Below are 21,898 nucleotides of genomic sequence, written 5' to 3'. Positions count from 1 at the left end.
TTGTGGTTTTTTCTCCCTGACTGGGACATAAAATAACTTAAGTTCAAGTTCCTGAACAAAACAGCTGGGGTTTCTTATTTTAAGGGAAATAAGGGTCAGGCGGTGTAATGGTAGAAATGACCGAATCTTTTTAATGGTATATGTCATCCATGAACGGCGACAATGAAGGGAGACAGTGATGATTTTGGCTGCTTCCTCTTTATTACTCTCCAAATTTAGAATTGTACACAAGAAATAAAAATTGTTTTACTCGTAAAATTCAGTATCTTGCAATGTTATCCGTCAGTTGATATACATACATGTGTATATACAATGTATACATGTAGTGCTAATTGATTGATGATATAAACTTATGGTAGTTCAGATTCTGATAGGAAAAGTATTTCCGGTGACATCAGTTATTAGCAAGATTGTCATTGACGTTGTTATCATATTATCACGTCTGCTATTTTGCATGAGGTCACGTGTCCGTCAACGAGATCAACATTATACGTGCGGAAACAAACCTGAAATGTAGCTTTCTTTATACAGAATATTTCTTGTTAAATTCTGTAGAAGCTATAAACTTATAAAGTATAGACACACTCCCGAACCGTTTATTGGACCAACCAGTACTAAAGTTTAAAGTTTCTTGCTCAAGGAAACAACGACTTCGACTCTCCCTGGTTAGGAGTTGAACCCACCCGGCTAGCAATTTATAGTTTATATAATTATTATGTATTCTTAAATATAACATAAGTCATTTTGGGAACCAGTTGTTATCAAAGAATTTGTCTAAAAACTTATAGTTCTAGGGTTAAAGTTTTCTATTCTGTAAAAACAAGTAGAATTTTTTTATTCTTACTAGTTAGTTATGAATTTATTGCAAACAATTAGAAAATTAAGTTGCATTATGTTTGATGTAATTTCATCTGTATTTAAGTCGAAAAATAAATTTTGTAAACAAACATTATTCCTTGCTGTTAAATAAAGAAAACACGAGTTTTATTTTAGCAAAAACCTTTTTCATTGTCCAATTAATCTTGCATAAGAAATTGTGCAATATAGAGTTTGAATTAAGTTGTTGAATAAAGAAGGTTATGCTTCGGAAATACTTCTACTTTCTCTGTGCGTTTCATTAGGTATATAAATTTGTCTAATTTGTAGACCTTGTAGATCTTTATCATATTGTTCATATTTATCATTTTCTTTAAATTGTGATTTGTCAAGTTCTGCTAATAAAACAATCATTAAAGAAGATAAATTAGTGTGGAATAATGATCATGTTTGTGACCTTTTGGCTTGTTTAGAGAATAATAGAAATGATTTTGACAAGATTGTATACGAAATTGATAACAAAAATATTAATATCAGTGAAGGTATGCAAGCATTTTCGGATGTGATATATAAATGTTCATCTATGATTTATGGTAAAACAATAACAAAAATGGTCTTACTAATAGCAAAAAGGGCAAAAATCGATGGTTTAATCAAGAATGTAGGCATTATAAATCACTTTTTTTGAAGCGAGAAGAAGGCTCAAAAGAGTAAACACAGAAGAAAACAGAAAACGTTTTTTTTAGAATTAAGGAGCAAATATAATAAAATCAAACATAAAGCTAAATTAAAGTTTTTCACGACTGAAAAAAATATATTTTCTGATTTAAGTAAAAAATCACCTCGTAAATTTTGGCAGAAAATTAATAAATTCCGAAATAAGAATGAGAGTACAAACTTCGATGTTTCTTTAGACGAGTTTTGTTAATCATTTTGCTAACATGCCAAGAAATACAGATATGAATGATTTAGAAGTAAATTTAGACGAAATTTCATGTAGATTTTTTAGATACAAAAATCACCAAAGATGAAATCTTAAAAGCGATTTCCTCATGCAATAGAAATAAAGCTGCATCAACGGATAAAATTGTGGCCGAATTTTTTATCGACGCTAAAGATTTCATTACACCATATTTAGTTAAATTATTTAACATTATCTATGATGCAGGGGTTTATCCTGATTCTTGGACCAAGGGGATAATTGTCCCAATTTACAAAAAGGGTGATAAATCCGATCCTAGTAATTACAGGGGTATTACTCTTGTGAATAGCATGGCTAAACTTTTTTCCCTTGTTTTAAGAAACAGAATAAACAAATGGTGCGAGACAGAAGATATATTTTGTGAAAATCAGTTTGGTTTCAGAGATAAAAAAAGCACAACCGATTGTATAATTTTATTACATTGTATTATATCCAAAAAGTGTTACATGATAAAAAGAAATTGTATTGTGCTTTTATAGACTACGAAAAAGCCTTCGATACAGTTAATAGAGAAGCATTATTTGTTAAATTGTTAAAAGAGGGAATTAGCAGTAAAATGGTGAATATGATAAAAGCAATATATGAAAAAGTTTCGTCATGTGTTAAAAATGCTTGTAAATTTTCAGACTTTTTCGATATATCAATTGGATTGAAACAAGGAGAGCCACTTTCACCGATAATGTTCATACTCTTCATAAATGATGTATGCAAAAACATTAACCTTAATATTTTATCAGACTATGATCTTAACCAATTATGTGTATTTATGTTGCTTTTTGCAGATGATATGGTTGTATTTTCTACCGATCCTAATACTTTACAGAATCACCTTAACTATGTATATGAATATTCCAAACAATGGGGTCTTAAGATAAATATAAAGAAGACCAAAATTTGTATTTTTTGAAAAAACGTAAATCTCGAGAGCAAAGACAATTTTACATTGATGATAATGTTATTGATATTGTAGACAGTTTCTGTTATCTAGGAGTGACTTTTGTTTCAAATGGTAACATTGCTAAAACAGCAAAAATTCTTTCTGATCAGGCTTTAAAGGCAATGTATAATTTGTTAAGTCTTTTTACAAGAATACATGTCGATATTATAACGAAACTTAAATTGTTTGATTCCCTAGTTGCACCAATTTTGCTTTATTCTGCGGAAGTTTGGGGAATATATTGTCCTAAAGAGGTTGATAAGATTCACATAAAATTTTGCAAAACCATACTGGGTGTGAAATCGCAGACTCCAAATTACGCTGTTTTAGGTGAATTAGGGAGATTCCCCCTATCAGTTATTTGCCAAGAAAAATCTCTAAAATATTACACTAAATTAAAATCAAATCCAGAGTCATTAATGTGTAAGTTATTTTCTATTGAGTGTAATAGTAATAATGATCAAAATTGGGCTCTCTCTGTAAAAAAAACTATTGTATAATCTTGGTTTAAATGATATATGGGATAATTTTAATAAAGATGTAAACTATTTTCCTACTTTGTCACGAAGATTGAGAGATCAATTTATCCAACATTGGCATACGACAATCAATAATTTGCCGAAATTATCTTATTATGTTCAATTTAAAACTGTATTTGAATCAGAGGAATATCTTAACAAAATAAAAAGTGACAAATTAGTGAAACTGTTTGCATCCTTTAGGTTAAGCAGTCATAATCTAGCTATAGAAACCGGCCGTTATCGAGGTATAGATAGACAGAATAGATTGTGTGAAAATTGTACAATGCATGTTGTTGAAAGTGAATACCACTTTCTTTTAATCTGTACTCATTATTCTGAAATTCGCAAAAAATATTTTCCAAACACAGCATGGCCATCTTTACCTAAATTTTATAGTTTAATGTCAAGTAGAAAACAGTCAACTTTACTAAATGTATCGAAATTTTTAAATGAAGCATTTTTGAAAAGAAATGAAATTAATATGTAAGTTAATGCATGTCATATACTTTACTGTTTCTCCAAATCAGCTTCGCAATGATGTAACAATTGTATAACAATTATATGTAATTTGATGCATGTGTGATTTGTATATATATTGTAGTTTGTTAACCTTTGCCAGAGGCATTTTGTATGCTGATTATTGCAAATAAAATATTGAATTGTCAAAAACACTTGAAATAAATCGAATAAAATCAAATAAAAAAAAAACGGATCAAACACTTGTATTTGAAGTTAATTGGGTTTTAATTACTGTTGCAAAAAAGTAATAAGCCTTGAGGTGGATTGACTAATTGAAACAAATATCATAAATATTATCAATTTGAAAATTTAGATGTATTTTAACGATTTTCAATGTTAAACTATGATAAATTCCCAGGGAAAATAGAATGAAATATGTTAAAGCCGAGATTTATTCATAATATCATTCGTAGTTACTTTTTAAATTGAGAACAATTATTCTTGATCTAGATAGTACCGCGACGCTTTATGTGACTAATTGATCACAATATTACACAATAGTTAATATTTAAGTTTATTTAAATGCTAAAGCAAGGAACAAAACCATTGGCATTGTTCTCTTTAATAACCGGATTACTTTATGATTGTGAGTAACGTTTTAAAGAAAGCTAATATAAAAATATCAAACTATAAAAATCTTTTTAAAGTAACGTATCTTTTTTCAAGGACGAACGCAACTTTTACAATGTACCTCTTTTTTATTGATTAGTTTTAACTTTTTCTCAAGTATAAGTATTTGTGTTAGACATACATGTATTATTATGGTCAACTTGTATCAATTTTTATATCAAAGTTATATTGTCTATTGTAAAGGTCAAACTTTTTGTAATACGTCAATTAAAATCACTGGGAAGAAAGTTGGAACTAATTTTAATACATCATAAAAATCTGGCCATATTTATTACTTGAATTATAGTAAAATAAAGATAAATAAAGAATCTCTAAAGAACGCACAAAACGACAAAATTGAAAATGTTGCAGGCTCGGTTTGATTGCGCCTGAACAGTAATAAAAGTGCAAGTTACGGTTCACGCCCCCCACGCCCCAGCACCGGTTTAAGAAAAACAGAACAGAAAACAGAATTCGTAACGTATACAATACATTATCTTGTTACATTACACATATCAAATATTATAAATAGATAAACACATGATATAATTCAAAGATTTACAGTATATTGGAGAATGAACATATATGCTGCGGAAAAAATTGATTTTGTATAAAATAAATGTTTATCAGAATAATCTCATTTTTAATATCAGAATAATCTCATTTTAATATAAACATTACTAGCGAAATCTAAACGTTTACAATATCTATGAAAATAATAAGCAGTATTCAACATTTTACATGAAATGGTAAAATTCAGAATTGTGAAACATCCGCAGATGTGTTCATACGGCGGTATGAAACATTATTTTACATGATTGTATATTGTATATTTATTAAAGTTGATATGATGAAGTTGTTGTCAGAGGCTTTGAAAAAGAGTTTTTTGTTGAAAACGAACAAAAAATTAAACACATTTCTCTCCTGTATAAGATTTATTTGATTTTAAAACATTGATAGTTGAAACAAAAAAAAAATAGACTTTGAAATTACGTAAAAATCAGAACGTTGGCCTTCGTTGAAACTATGTACGCTTTCCCCGTCTGCTGCATTTGTTTACTCTATAATAAATATAAGTAATAATATATGTTGTAGGTATATGTATGTGTTTACATTATAATTGAAATCGTAATTAATGTTATGTGTACATTCTGGCATGACGTTTGTAACGTCAGTTGCCCTTAAACAAATAAACTTACTGGTATATAAGGCAATCTTATCAAATAAGAACATGCTTAAAATTCTTATGAAAATAAACTATAATGTACTATATTTATACTCTTAAGCTTTTCACGTCGTCAAAAAAGCAATGAAATATAAACATGTATTTTTTCAAATAAATTAAAGAAACGTAAAATGAGGTTTGTTGCCGACTCTTTGATTTATGAATAACAGAGGTACATGTAGGTTACCTTGCAACAACTATAACACGGCCTTGTTTCCTCGTCTCACAGCAACAATCAGGCGATGTTGTTGTTGATTTAGACATTACCTGTAAACGACATTGCAGAAAATAAATGCAACCTTGGGCTGACCATTTTCTAAATGCTTAATGGTATTTGTAAAAAGAAAACACAAGAACTGTTCAAGGAATTAAAAAAGAGTAGAAATTGACATTATTAGGTGCCATGAAACAGAATTGCCACAGAATATAATGTATAGGTGTATGCATGTAAAATGTAATATATCTTTCAATGCCAAACGTTTAAAAATGTGTGCTTTACACGGTAAATTAATAGTTCATACTCTTAACAACCATACTTTTAATTTTAAAAACTGTTGAAATGATACTAAACCAGGCTGAACTTCATATACAATGACAAACATGTATAATAATACATTTGAGTTTTCGAGTAAGCTCATTTTCTTAATATTTTATATAGTTAAACCTCTGTCAGTAAATATATACAATTATAAATTTGTTATATATACATCAGGTGATGTTAATGCAGTTGAAGAAGATGCCGATGTACTCGACGATTCAACGAATGTCGAAGATGTCGGAAATGGACTTGTAGGAATAGAAGTTGATGGAACGCACTTTTCTTCGATTAATCTGCAAATAAACAGAATCACGCCACATCTGTATACACAATATATTATGTAGACATGATATATACTTTTACCAACAAGTATACAAATACCAACAAGTCGATATGCCAGACCAATTCCGGCACGGTACCTAGCAGAACAGCCGTGATAGCAGAGCCACTGCAAATATAGTACAGCTTTATATACTGTCACAAACTGCACTACACATTGTAACTGGCTCAACATTCAAATATATAGTGTTTTTCTCTCTGTTATCATGTCTCGCAAATGAACGATGTCATTTTTATTGTTCCAAGGCTCTGTCTTTTACATATATTTGAACTGAAACTAAAAACTTACTAACCAATAATTTATTACCGATTTAAATTTATTTAAGTTAAGTATGTTTTCACATTTCAATGCGCAAAAAAAAATGGCTTGCATCAATTTCATATGCCATTTAGTTCAATTTAAATCTATCACTATTATACCATTTACTGAATCAATTTGGCGCATTTTTTAAAATTGGCATTTCGCTTGTGGCTAATTAATTTGCTTTATTCTTCAAAATGAATGTTAATCATATCGTTCAATTTTCATTCAATGGGGTAAAAGTTTTTTTTTGAATATCAATTATTTATGAACAAGTCATTGAGCAAGTTATTCTTCCATTGTTCGTTATGCGCATTGTGTACAAACGATATCTTTAGTAGATTTAGCATACATGTAAGCATTAATAATTTATTGCTTCTCTGAGACAAATTTACTAAATTCTCAATTAAATACGTTTATGATACAATGTTATCTTTGAATTTTCTACCTTTACATGCACATGTAATTTAATGTACTAAGATTGAAGTACAAATGTATATATCCTAATATTAGTATATTTGTGAAAGAAGTGAGGCATAAGATTTGTTTTTAGTTTCTATGGAAAACAGAGCATATAACATATTAAAAGAAAATACTTCAAACGACGCTTTATGCGTCAATTCTGTTTAAAGTACAGTAAACTAATTTATATACTTAATCGTCAATTTATGTAAATATGTCCAAGACGCATATGACTCAATTGAAATATAAGTTAACCAAACACAAATTGGTAAGTACCATAGCTTGACAACTTTGTATAGTATGAGCAATTGTGAAAAAGTGCCGAATAACAAATGAATAAGCACTTTGAACCTATACAAGGACGTGATTGTGACTTAACTACATCCCTATCTTACAACAAGCATGTTTTAAGGAAACATCCTGCTAGGAGGCCATAAATTAATTTCATTATTAGAACATGAATGTTTAGATAGTTGTTTTAGAGCTGAGTCATTTCTAGACAACATTTCAGAATTCAATTACTCATTACTCAATAATGCTCACTTTAAATATATTGGAGACTATCGAAGTGTCGATTATTTTCAGTACAAATCTTACTGTGAAATGTGTTTTCAGCGTATTTTTTGACATGCTGACATATTTTATATTAATTACTACAGTGTATTATCATTCTTATTAACAAATCGATCGATTTTAAAACGGTCTGTATGACTTATAAAATAAATTCTATGCTAGACACAGCGATAATATCCAAAGTCAACTTCCTTTTGTACTTTTCTTGTATACGGGTACCTTTATGTATGTTTTATAATCAAAACATATATTAAATTCAAAATGAAAACAGATGCTGTTTGATTCTTTTGTATATGTTGTTTGAACATGCAATATTTGTTTCATAGCTTTGCTTACAGTATGATTTGCAGTCAACATTCCATACTTAGCAAACAGAATTTTAAATATTGTCGTAATATAACAAAAAAACTTTGTAAATGATAAATCCTCATTGCATTGATGCATACTGCCAATACGTAGGGGCGCCTGATAATAAATATCACTTAGTATTTGTTTTTATCTTCTCACATTTATTCATTATTTGATCTTTATGTCGCCTGTTTAAATCCTTATTTGGGCGCATGATTGAAGCAGGTAAAATATAAATAAATGTGAAAAAGGGATGTCATTTGAGAGCATTACGAACAAAAAGTTGAAACCCGTTTACCCGGTTTAAGATGTTATATTTTCGTCCCTTGAAGACCGTTCAACACGACATTAATGATGCGAGTGCATGTTATTGGTACTTTTAGTTCTTTCCAATGTGTTGTTTTTCTAATCGGGTGGTTCTAGTATATTCTTCAATAAATTCTGTTCAATCACTCTTAGGATATGTTTCCTGATTTTTAATTTTGTCTTTTGACAGCTTAACTGTGATATGCAGTGTTCATAACCTCTGATCCCCTTTCAAAATTCCATTTCACATTCAATTTGTTTTCTCGTTTTTGGCACACGCATTTTCTTTTTACTTTAGGACGGTATGCTGCTTTCATGGAATGGCACTCAGGTGTTATATGAACACATCTGCAGATGTTTCAAAATTCAAAATTTTACCAGTTTATGTTATATGTTGAATTCTGCTACTAAGGACCATGGGCAGTAGCTTGCAATTACCACTACCTCCATGAACAGACTCAATCAAACCTAGCCTGTAACATTTTCAATTTTTCCGTATTGGGCTTTCTTTAGGGATTATGTTTTTCTTTATTTTATTGAGTATATTCGTGAGTTATAAAAGAGTATAAAATCGTCAGTGTTCAGTCCTCAATCAGTTAATACAAGCTTAAAACCCTGTCTGTGCTACATAATGTCGTGTACAATTATTAATATTTTTATTGTTAATTGCGTAAGTATTTTGCCCACTCATTTATAGCTTCTTGCCCTTTTTTTAAATAACGACGTTAAACATTTTCTGTCGTAATAAGAGTAGATCTATTTCTTTAAAATCTAAAATAAATAGTGGATGACAAACTCATTTGCAAATGTCGGAATTGCATCGTTTGTGTGTTTTTTTTTTGTTTTTTTTTTTTAATAAGTTAATGTCGAGTAATCAAAATCATCGATGAGCTGCAGAATGAACAAAACTCGTTCAATAGGACATGTATATAGGAAATATGAATAAAAAACAAAGACATATTCTTATTTGGACTATTTATTCAGAAAAAAGACAGAATGCATGGATTTATTGATAAGCCTGTAGGCTTTATCACGTGATGTGTTGGTATGTTAACAATCTGCCTCTGGTCCGTCTATCCTGAAACAAAACATATACTAATGTTGTATTTAGCACATATAATTATAAGTAAGTCATTGTGCATCAATTTCTAAATGATCAAACTGAAGACACGAATATTTTCGTTGTGAAGAATTTGTTATACTTAGATAATACTACTGTTTTAAATGTATTTACTTTTGTGACGACTGTTTTTCCTATTCCTAATTTTGTATAACATTTATGGGTTGCATAGCTTTCTTCGATAATATTCGATAATAATAAAAATAGTATTATCTTGTATAACCAAATAATTAATATAATTCAAGAATATATTAGATTTATTTGATAACGATTGATTCATTAATATTTGTCAATCGGAACATCTCGGCTGCTATCCATATTATCCGAAGTTTGACGGAAAGGGCCCAGATATGCGACTGTGGTATTTGATACAGCTTGCATAATTACACGTATTTCAATATTCGTCATCAAAATTATTCGAACTCAACAATTATTTGACCAATTGTCTGAAGACTTTAACATTGAGTTAAATGTGAACATTAGCACTAAAGTATTGGAAATACGATACCCAAGAGGTTTAGTGTATATTTTGTGTATATTCTAATAGCTTGTTAAAAATATTATACTAGTAACTACTAACTAAAAAACTGAAGACTATAATCAGAGACATAGATAACATAATTATTATAACATAATAGATAATATCTATGTCTCTGCTATAATTGTCTCAAGTGGAATGTAAAACAAGATGAAATAGAGATAAACAATACCCCTAAAGGAACACCCAAAGCGGCAAAATTGAAAACGTTGCATGCTTGATTTGACTGAGATTTTACATGAAAGGTAAAGACAAGTACAAGTTACCGTCAACGCCCTCTAGACCAACTGAGGCTGAATTCATGGTAAAAATATGAAAATAGCAAAATTTGAATTAAGAAAAAATTCGCAGACGCGTTCGTTCAGCAGTGATCATGGGCCACGTAAGTGCCATTCCAAGAACAACAGCGAATGCTAAAAAAGAAAACAATGGGCGGAACTATAGGGGCACTGAGGTTTTTTAGCACTAGGAAGGTTTGAAAGTCACCATATGACCAAAACAGTTTCGGTGAACTAAAATAGAAATCCGATCCATTTTTGTGTTTCCCAAATATCACTGTCTGCTCTTTACATACTAATGACATGCATAAGCAATCGCTCCAATTGAGCATGTTAAACACGTGCAAAAGCAGGGAGTTAAAACGTAATTTTGGTAGGTCTAATCAATCCGTCTGTATATTAAAACCTACTTATGATGTGAATAAGAAGCCTTCTTAAACCTGGCGCGCATTAGCAGTCACTCTGTTTGTTGTTGTTGTTTAGTTTATTTGTTGCTTTTTGTTGTTGTTTTGTTTCTTGTTGTGGCTTATTCTTCATTATAGTGTGGTAACCAAATGATACGTTATTATAACGTCCATTTGCATTCCTAAATACTTTATGAAGTATATGAGCAGCGTCTTTCCATTGCATAAAAACGTTCATTTGCGGCTTCTGATTAATTGATTGTGTCGTGCATTATCAGCCCCTACCATTTTTACATTAAAATAGAGAATCTCTAAATAACGCGCAAAATCGACAAAATTGAAAATGTTACAGGCTCGGTTTGGTGCAGCCTGTCCATTGACGATATTGGAATGTGCAAAGTACCGTTAAGACGTGCCTTAACATCGACACTTTATTATATTTTGACATACACAAGAAATCTATTTTTATTTGCTTTGGACATGTTGGACTGACCATCTCTTTTATCTCTTTTTATTCAGACGTGCCTTAGCATCACAACTACAGTTGATTTTGATTTTGAGATATCTAGATGTAAAATGATGTTCTAAGACGGTTGCACCGGCTTGAAACTATCCTTTGAACCACCCATATAAATGCGAATCTTTATGTTCTCCTTTGTTTTGTTTTTTAAATTATTCTTTAAACAGAAAATCAAATGGCTTTAAAGTTGAAAGACTACCATTAACGTTTGGAGATGTGTTAATCCATGGAGAAGCATCATTTTCGACATTTAGAAGAATATACTTTTAAATATTTCTTTTATGATCGCTACATCGTCGTCATCGTCGTCGTACAAAAACTTTTATGTAGCCCATTATGCAATCATTTTAAAAGGTTTCAACATGAAACTTGAAATTCTTGTTGTCATGATAAGGCAACAAAAATTGGTTGGCATTAAAAGACGAGCGTTAACATCGCCTGTGGTGCTCTTGTTAAATAAATACATGCGCTATCATCACTTCTGTACTTTTTTAAGTTTTTGGAAGTTGTTATTCCCTTTTATTATGATCAAATTTTAAGTACTTACTCAGCTACAACAACAACATATCCTTGCTTTCTAAACTCACAACAGATACAACCTGGAGTTGTGGCAGTACCTGGAGTTGTGCTTGTGGGTGTGGAGACACGAGGACTTGTAAATATCTGCAATTATAATGTAGATTTTAAGATATACTCGTCTCATCAAGTCCTTCAACAAAATAATTAAAAAACATCACTCTATTTTCTAATGAATTTGTGTTAATGTGACCATGGCGTCCTTCATTCTGTTTTGAACTTGGTTTTAAAATTGTAATGAAATTAAAAGCCACTTCAACACCAAGGTATATACTGAATGTTTATGCCCCCCATGGTGCCATAGTCTTTCTATTAACAATTTATTTATCAACATTATAAACGGAGACCTCTTTCTTTTTTAAAGACTGAAGTTATTGAAACATGAACTTGTTTCACAATTTACATGACTAAAATAGTCAGAAGAGAAACCACTGAACCCCGTCAAAATATATGAGCCGCGTCATGAAAAAAAACAACATAATGGGTTTGCGACCAGCATGGATCCAGACCAGCCTGCGCATCCGCGCAGTCTGATCAGGATCCATGCTGTTCGCTTACAGACTTTATAACAAGTAGAAAAACTGATAGCGAACATCATGGATCCTGATCAGACTGCGCGGTAGCGCAGGCTGGTCTGGATCCATGCTGGTCGCAAACCCATTATGTTGGCTTTGTCGTGACGCGGCTCATTTGAAACATATCACAAACTCGATTACATTGAGCAAGTTAATGGACATAATTATGTTGATAGTTGTTTAAATATATTTATTTAAGCTCGATAATCATTGAGAAACAAGACCTTGCAACTTATATTAATCAATTTTCGAGTCCGCTTCCTGGAACCAACCAGTACTGGTGTCATATGAAGAAACATGGTCGTGACCCGATTAGGACTCAAACCCATAACCCCTGGGTTGAGAGGCAGATACCTTTACTACTAGGCCACCGCTCCCTTAAAATTATCTTCATCGCCACGCCAAATTCCTCTTTATTCAAAATAAAATGGACATACCAGATAGTAAATTCATTTTCAATAATTTGCATATTTTTTTTGTTTGTTTCTACCTACATTTGAAAGGGAAAATAAACTTACTGAGGATGACGAAATGCCCATTGTTGATGATGGAAATATAGTTGAAGTAGAAAATCTACAATCTTCTAGGATACTGAAATGTAATTAGAAACTTCATGTATCTGACAAAAATGTAATTCAATTGAAAAATAAAAATTAAATTTATTTGGATTACAATAATAACATAACTGTTTTATATTGAAAACTCTCCAAAGTCGGAAAAAGAGATGTGAAAGCCAGTGGCAATATGTTAAGTTGTACATGTAAATATGATAAGGCTGTCCATGTCTGACTAATTATACTACTCGTTTGTAATGTCAATTTTTATTAGGTTAATGATTTGCGGCTCACATATTCGTTCATATACATGTTTATTAAAATTCTGATAGTTGTAAAGCTATTCCCGTACTGTTCATATAGCCAGCAGAATTTATGCAAATTTCTGGAAAATTGTCTTCTTTAAAAACAAAATCAAAACCGCAGTTCTGCAGCATTGTAAATTCGTAAGAAAAAATATCTATAGGTCATATAACAATGTAAGAACGTTTATTTTAATAAATAACCGTTTCTACAACTATATACATTTCTTCATGATCTGTAACAACTCTAAATATCAAATAATGTACATGTTAACGTTATTAGACAAGAAATTTCTTTTAGGTATGAGTATAATCAGTAACAATGTACTTTTAACCAACTGAATTTCTTACATGGACTTGTCCAGCTTTATATTTTGGGACTTTCCATTATCAGATTTGGGGTAATCAAGTTGAAAATTTAAAGTAAGTCAGCCAGAAGTGTAAACCGTTGTCAGACTGCGCGGATGAGACTAATCATTTTTGTTCAAGCAGATCAACGGTTTAGATTATACAAATATGATAAATATAAAAAAAATAGTAAAGTAAGTTCATTCATTTATAAATTAACCAACAATACACGGTGAATAAATTTAAGTAATTAATACACGAATGTATTAACAATGCCTGTATTATCAGACCTAATATCTAAAGTTTTTGCCTCTGTTACTATATAATGAACTCTTGTAGTCATAAACTTTCTTTCATAAACATGAATAACATATATAAAACATATGTTAAACGACATAAAACCTAACTTTCATGCGGGAATTACATAAGGGGGAACAACTCTTCAATGTAGACTTATCTCCCCTGCTTACACACATTGACGTTATCTCCATTATTGATATCGTCAGAACGTACAAATGTATTAAAATAAGAGCTTAAATAACATACTAAATACGAGTCAAAGTCTAATTTCCAGAAAGTTTTTTTAAAAGTCACGCATTATTTCTTATTGTAAGAATATTACAACAGGATTTTTTTTTTTGCAATTACTAAAGTAAACCAAACTAGAACTATCACTAAATGTGATTAATACCCCCACAAGTCTGCTTCGGAAATGAGGATGTTACTAGTAACAGAATACCTTGTAAAAAAATTGAAACATAGAGTTATGGTTGTGGGCAATTAAAGATAATTGTGGTTCATGTATGTTGCATTTCCTTTCAATGTGGTTGGCCATTGATGAAGTTTAATTGAATTACTCTGTAATAAGTCCAGAAAGACAAAGAAAAAGAACAAAGGGCAATAACTCTATAAATACTGAAGATAGAGTTATAGTTCTTGTGCACTGCACTTCCTCTTATTGTGCTTGACCATTGTGTGAAGTTGTTTTGAATTCCAACCAGTAGTTTTAAGTTATGCTCCGGACAAGGAAAAGTATCAAAGGGCAGTAACTCTGTATTTTGTCAAAATGGAGTTATGGCTCTTGTGCACTGCACTTCCTTTGAATGTCCTTGACAACTGTATGAAGTTGTACTGAATTCCAAACAGTAGTTTTCAAGTTATGCTCTGGACAAGGAAAAGTAACAAAGGGCAATAACTCTGTAATTAGTCAAGATAGAGTTATGGTTCTTGTGCACTGCACTTCCCCTTATTGTGCTTGACCATTGTATGAAGTTGTTTTGAATTCCAACTAGTAGTTTTCAAGTCATGCTCTGAACAAGGAAAAGTAACAAAGGGCAGTAACTCTGTAATTAGTCAAGATGGAGTTATGGTTCTTATGCACTGCACTTCCTCTCAATGTGTTTGACCATTGTATGAAGTTATAATGAATTCCAACAATAAGTCTTCAAGTTATGGTCCGGACAAAAGAAAGCAATGGAAAAGTAACAAAGGGCAATAACTCTGTAATTAGTCAAGATGGAGCTATGGTTCTTATGCACTGCACTTCCTCTCAATGTGCTTGACCATTGTATGTAGTTATATTGAATTCCAACCATTAGTCTTCAAGTTATGCTCCGGACAAAAAAAAGAAGGCAATTGAAAAGCAACAAAGGGCAATAACTCTGTAATTACTTAAGATAGAGTTATGGTTCTTGTGCACTGCACTTCCCCTTATTGTGTTTGACAATTGTATGAAGTTGTTTTGAATTCCAACCAGTAGTTTTCAAGTTATGCCACGGACAAGGAAAAGTAACAAAGGGCAATAACTCTGTAATTAGTCAAGATAGAGTTATGTTGTTTCTTACGCACTGCACTTCCTCTCAATGTGCTTGACCATTGTATGTAGTTATATTGAAATCCAACCATTAGTCTTCAAGTTATGCTCCGGACAAGGAAAATGCAACGGACAAAAAAAAAGCAATGGAAAAGCAACAAAGGGCAATAACTCTGTAATTACTTTAGATAGAGTTATGGTTCTTGTGCACTGCACTTCCCTTATTGTGTTTGACAATTGTATGAAGTTGTTTTGAATTCTAACCAGTAGTTTTCAAGTTATGCCCCGGACAAGGAAAAGTAACAAAGGGCAATAACTGTAATTAGTCAAGATAGAGTTATGGTTCTTGTGCACTGCACTTCCTCTCAATGTACTTGACCATTGTATGTAGTTACATTGAATTCCAACCATTAGTTTTCAAGTTATGCTCCGGACAAGGAAAATGCAACGGACGTCTGGACCGACCGACCGACCGACCGACCAACCGACCGACCGACCGACCACCGGGTGACTCCTATATACCCCCCCAAACTTCGTTTTTGGGGGTATAAATATAAGATAATATAAAAGATAATCACGATTATCAAACAGACACCTAATAGACCCGGTGACTAACTACATGTACAATGTTATCGTTTTCTTGGAGGACAGGCAACTAGCGCATTCTTATCAGTTACTATGCCAATCGTGTCCGATTGAAATCGACCGGTCGATAAACGCCGTAATTACGGTACATGCCGGACATATTTTTGGTCCTATGTAATATTAAGTTTCTAATTCAAACTTACTCAGCTAAAACAACCACAGAACCTTGATCACGTGTTTCGCAACATTCAATGCACGGCTCGTCATAACCAAACTCTCCATTGTATGGTCCCTCGTTCAGTTGTCGCAGCCTGAATTATGGAATAAAAAGGTTATTATAAACAATATTTCTCTGCAATACATAGACAGTTTAGAATTGAAAATAATCAAAATAATCCTAACTGCTCCATTTTAGTATTTATTTATAAGTGAACTATTGTAAAAGTATTGCGGCTGATGGCCAACATGGTCATCCAATGCAAAACAAAAAAGCCATTATAATTTTTCATCTTAATGATCTTTTTATTATCACAATTCTTATCTACATTCTTGCTGAATAAAATTGTAAACAATAACAGAGATGCGAACTCAAACAATGGATGACAATTCTAATATAAACCATTTTATACACCTTATGTAATTTACATCTAATTTACTATTATTCAAACATTCACATTATGAAATGAATGCGATAAAATAAATCATAATTAGTTATAGTAAATAAGGTTTTTGAAAAAGCTCTGAAGTTTTTATGTTTCAATTCGAATATTTTTGAAACTGCCTCTCAACCAATCAAAATTTTCTTTTAATATAGAAACCCATATCTATCCAATATCTGCACTATTGTTTTCGTACTGGCATTAACACACATTGTAGCAAGCTTATTCTTTTTTTAGACCATAAAACTGTCTGTTGATAAATTCTAAAAAGGAGATCCCTCGAAAACGGTGAAAACAACGAAATGATTCGTGGAAAGTGTTGACCCGTTAGCATTGAGTTTATTTATAGTACAATAGAATTCATGGCAAATGCTTTGGATCGGACGCGCTTAAACTAGCACCAACTAGAGCAGCGTATATCATAATTGGAACTAATGAGTCTGAAATCAAGATAACTAAAAACAAGATTGAGACCATGAGTTGCAGTTTTCTCAAAGCTAGACGTTTGTTCCGAACAGATTTCACAATTAAAACATTTTCAAGTTTATGAATTTTATATCTTAAGGTTAAACCATACGTATAGCTGAAAAATAAATGTAAAATGGTTAATAACATTTTTGTTGTTATAGTACAGTTGTCTATTGTTAATGATATAATATGTTGACTTATTAATTTGTTTTGCAAATTTGCCGTAGGATATTACAAAAACAATAATTGATAAATCGCCTAAGGAAGACAAAATTGATTTTCTGACGTTAGTAGTAAAATACTTTTTAGAAAAATCTAAACAAATGGCCATTTTGAAATTGATTTAGATCTCGTTCGTATGAATTTTCACAAGGTTTTTATTGTTTTTTTTCCGTTTTTTTAGAGATAATTTAGGTTTTCTTAATGTTTAAACAATTAAAAATTCACAGGTTTTGAGGTTTGAGGCAAAACTCAGAAAAAGTTTTATAACTTCGATGCAGATTACGACAATTATAACCGGTTTCCAAGTATGACCAGGAATGGTCAAAGGATATGCAGAAACTATAGATTTCACTGACACAAGCGATGCATTGAACTTAACGGGGTAATAAAGAAATTATGAAATAAACGCCGCAAAAGCACGACAGTCTTAATCATAACTATCAGGTCGCTGTAAAGTTTAACTGAATTGACTATATACTTCAAAAGAGTGACATATTTAATGGTGATTGAAACAACAGTTGATACTGGAAAAAGTATAGAATATAATATTAATATGTCTAAAATATAAAAAAGACTGCCCCACTCTTTTTATGAATTGAATGTTACATGCAATATCCTATGAATATTTACAGAAAATTCATTAGGTCTTGTTAATTATTTATCATTCATGCGAAGTAAATTATAAAATTGAAAGCAATTATGACAAAATGTAAACCTATTTTGACTTTCACCTGTTTATTAACTATATGCCCTTTAGATTGACGTAATGTCACTTTGATATATTGTTTTTATAACTTTTCAGTGTATAAATCCACATCAGTTTTAAGCGACAACGGTCAATTTTGATATTTTCCAGCAATGACGATTATTTTATTTCAACTACAAAATCAATAATTTCTTTTTTTCATTCGCGGCTGTTTTTCAGTAAGTTAAAAACAAAAAGACAAAAAAGCAGACAAGGAGATTATGTAAAACTTTTAAATAACTTTTAATCAAATGAACTAGTTTTAATTGAATCAAACACCAAAACATAGGACAAGTGTTATACAAGAAATTGTGAGTAAAATACCAAGTTGGTAATGAGGCATTCAAATAATAATCTGTGGTTTGCAACATTTTCAAACAAGAAAAGCATTGATGCAAAGCATCAAAGGGCGTCCAAGCAAGAAATGTAGAAAGTGAAGATGAACTAGTAGACATATGATGACAAGAAATTCTTATAAACTTTTCAATGGTTAATTGGTTTTTACCAGAATGAACAGACGATAGACATTGTTCATTATGAACTTTGATTGGCATGCTAGAGATTAGAATATTACTTGTTATTTCTTTATGATCGTGATTATTAATAACAACGGATATACATGTATACAATCATTTATAATCCATATGTGTAACTCATGATCAACATGACACTTGTGGAATTGTCCCTTATTATGTTATCGCTATTAGCGAAGACCCCCTCTTAATTAAGGTATCTGTTCACACTTAGTAAAAGTATGATACTGGTTATATTACCATGTTGATCATGTTGAGCATAATTGTTTATTATACAATAATTGTAATATCTATTTTAATATAAAAATACAGATTTTATGAATATTGTTTCCCTCTCTTTTTGTGTTTTATGTGCTATTTTAATACTGAGTTTTTTATGTTTACTACTCTTTTTTATTAAAATTGTAAAATAAATTTTAAGAATTCAATTGTCATATTGACCGACGATTATTTATAAGTCAAAACTTAACTTGAAAAAGTCAGTAAATTATGGTTAATGTTTCAAGATATAATATTGTTTATTCTTAAACCATGTACAGGCACATTGGTATTTTTCTTTATCGTTTTTTAAATTATCAATCGATTGAATAATTCATAAAATCTAATTTGTAACTTTGAATAATTCCTCGGCATCTTTACTAAACACGAGTAACAAATTAAAGAAAATGTTTCAAAGTTGATAGTGTCATATTAATACCATAAAAATGTACCTTTTTTCTCAATTATTGTACATTATTTATTGTTTTTATTACATATAGATAAAATAAACATGCTATTATTGTTGTTGTTGGTTTTTTTTTCGAATTGTATGTTTATGTATAATCAATAAATTTTTAGATCATCAACTCATTATTGTATTTTACCATACCATAATAACCCACTGTGTAAATAAAAAAAAACCGAAGAGACGGAAAAGGTTATTTCATTTGAAAATGTTTGCATTGCGAAATTCTCCAGTTCGCTATTCATTGTACATATCGCAACTTTATAATAATCAAGCACCCTCATACCGATCGGAATGATCGGCTTTTATTATGACCGAATAAAAGGCTCGAGAAGTTGCTGTCGCCCTTTCACAAAATCTCATTTCATTCCATAAGGCGCCGCGCTTCGGCGCGGACGCCAATGCGCGGACGCCAACAAATAAGAAATTGTTTTAAGTGACTGAAAAGTTAATTGATACATGATTTATAGGTAAGTTCCCAGGATGACTAGAAAGATTTAAGCAGCATGCCTCAAGGTCCATGCATATTTTCATGAAAATTTTGAAAATGTGTTTATTGAAAATCTAAGAACATTTTTTTTTTTCAATTTGTCTTAATATATTACCGCTCATCGTCTGGAGGAATGTATTTTTTAAGTATGCGAAATAAAAACAACAACAACATGAATTAAAACAAAATGTATCAAACAAATAAAAACATATCAAAGACATTAACAAGTATGCATCACTTACCACATATTCTCAAATGTCGAAACACACGAGGCCATTATGGATACCAATAGAACAATCCATAGACTTCTCATCCTGAAAATAGAACAGAACAGACTAGATTATTTATAATTAGAAATTGATCATACGTTCCTCTTCCATACATGCAATTCAGTTCAATAATACAATTAAAATATCCATCATTTCTACATGCGCCGACATTGTAGCACAAAGCCTGAAAATAATCATTATTTCAACACAGTGATGTTTGGGGGAAAAAAGCAAAATACATCTTTTTTGTTTTTTGATTTATATAATTTGGGATTATGTATTTTGTATCATATACTAATAAATAACTTATTTTCATAATAACGTTAAAAGTAGTGTTATGTGATTTTTAATAAACAACAATTATGTACGAGTACAGTCCATAACATTTACGGATCGTAACAAGCAAATATTCAAAACAATCCGGATTTAGAATTATCACGTAAAATATATTCATATTTTAAGAAACAATACAAAATTTTGACGGTCCCATCGGTGTTATTAAGGAGCACATTTCCATATTGTCATGTTGTGTAGAAAGAAAAAATTTAAGCTATACTCACATATTCTTCATAATTGTCTAGTTGATATTTACTCCTATGCCTTCAAACACTACAGACTTATTTTCATGAAAACTAAGTTTTTAAAAGTGTTTTTCAATAAAATGTTATAGCATAAATAATTGGGACACTATACCTTCCAGCTAACTGTTAATCACGTATTTCGTTCGTACTTTATTGACCCGTAAGTTACATTAAGTTAGTCCTATAAAATTAATAAAGAAAAAAATGAGAAAATTAATTACTTTTTCATACACTGAAAATGTTAAAGGCACATTATGCCTCAGACATTAATAAATTAAATTACTTTCTTCTCCTTTAGAAAGGGCACTTTTTATAATGTTTAGATATGGTTTAAGAGCATGTTCGATGCGTATTATCTGACGAAAGTAGCGCTGATTGTGAAATTTTTGTCATGAAAGAAGCAAAATGTAAACAATGTAGTATTTGGACTTCCATACAAAATATGAGCACTAAATCACCATGATTCACTATAACTGTACTTATTTCCAGAATGCACCAGAAGCAAAATTTAAGTCAGGTAATCGGCCATGGAGTAAATTTCTCGAAACTTTAAACACACACCAAATATATAAAGCATTAAGCAAATAAAAATAACAGTCTTTCTTGAATATAATGACCCTTCAAGAATTCTCGCTATTTATGTCAAACGAAGTGAGTGAATTGAGAAGTGAGTAAGTGTTTGAGTCAGTAAAGAATTTGGAAAGGAATAAGGTGAGTGAGTGAGTGAGTGAGTGAGTGAGTGAGTGAGTGAGTGAGTTGGTGAGTGAGTTGGTGAGTGAGTGAGTTTATGAGTGAGTTGGTGAGTGAGTGAGTGAGTGAGTTGGTGAGTGAGTGAGTTGGTGAGTGAGTTGGTGCGTGAGTGAGTTGATGAGTGAGTTGATGAGTGAGTTGGTGAGTGAGTTGGTGAGTTGGTGAGTAAGTGAGTGAGTTGATGAGTGAGTTGGCGAGTGAGTTGGTGAGTGAGTTGGTGAGTGAGTTGGTGAGTGAGTGAGTGAGTTGGTGAGTAAGTTGGTGAGTGAGTTGGTGCGTGAGTTGGTGAGTAAGTGAGTGAGTTGATGAGTGAGTTGGCGAGTGAGTTGGTGAGTGAGTTGGTGAGTGAGTTGGTGAGTGAGTGAGTG

At 31.3% G+C, this 21,898-nt stretch overlaps 1 protein-coding gene across 3 annotated transcripts; it reads right to left on the bottom strand.

Moving 5' to 3' along the window:
- Positions 1-5,329: 5,329 nt before the first annotated feature.
- Positions 5,330-21,038, bottom strand: LOC132726486 (mucin-2-like). Of its 3 annotated transcripts, none has more exons than XM_060711808.1 (8): positions 20,893-21,038; positions 20,173-20,244; positions 16,293-16,400; positions 13,006-13,078; positions 11,884-11,999; positions 6,317-6,440; positions 5,797-5,876; positions 5,330-5,445 (listed from the first exon to the last, which is right to left on the bottom strand). In XM_060711808.1, exons 2-8 carry the CDS (start codon positions 20,241-20,243, stop codon positions 5,409-5,411), a joined length of 609 nt encoding a protein of 202 aa, XP_060567791.1. In that variant the 5' UTR covers position 20,244; positions 20,893-21,038; the 3' UTR covers positions 5,330-5,408. The 3 variants fall into 3 exon arrangements, with proteins under 3 accessions (XP_060567791.1, XP_060567790.1, XP_060567792.1); XM_060711807.1 differs by lacking the exon at positions 20,893-21,038 and adding an exon at positions 20,760-20,886 and having other exon boundaries at positions 5,331-5,445; XM_060711809.1 differs by lacking the exons at positions 5,330-5,445; positions 5,797-5,876; positions 6,317-6,440; positions 20,893-21,038 and adding exons at positions 9,437-9,554; positions 20,760-20,886.
- Between the last annotated feature and the right edge of the window lie 860 nt (positions 21,039-21,898).

This window comes from Ruditapes philippinarum, unplaced genomic scaffold (assembly GCF_026571515.1).
Source record: "Ruditapes philippinarum isolate M1 unplaced genomic scaffold, ASM2657151v2 ctg33_1_1_1_1, whole genome shotgun sequence".
Lineage (NCBI taxonomy): Eukaryota > Metazoa > Mollusca > Bivalvia > Venerida > Veneridae > Ruditapes > Ruditapes philippinarum.
Note: the sequence above shows the minus strand (reverse complement) of the source record. Positions and strands in the feature narration are given on the sequence as shown.

Excerpts from the sequence above, each read along its gene's own strand:
- LOC132726486 (XM_060711807.1), bottom strand. Across the intron at positions 6,441-11,883 it reads TATGTTGTTGTTGTAGCTGA|ATTAATCGAAGAAAAGTGCG; the intron begins GTAAGTACTTAA and ends GTTTATTTGCAG. Across the intron at positions 5,877-6,316 it reads CTGCATTAACATCACCTGAT|GTAATGTCTAAATCAACAAC; the intron begins GTATATATAACA and ends TGTCGTTTACAG.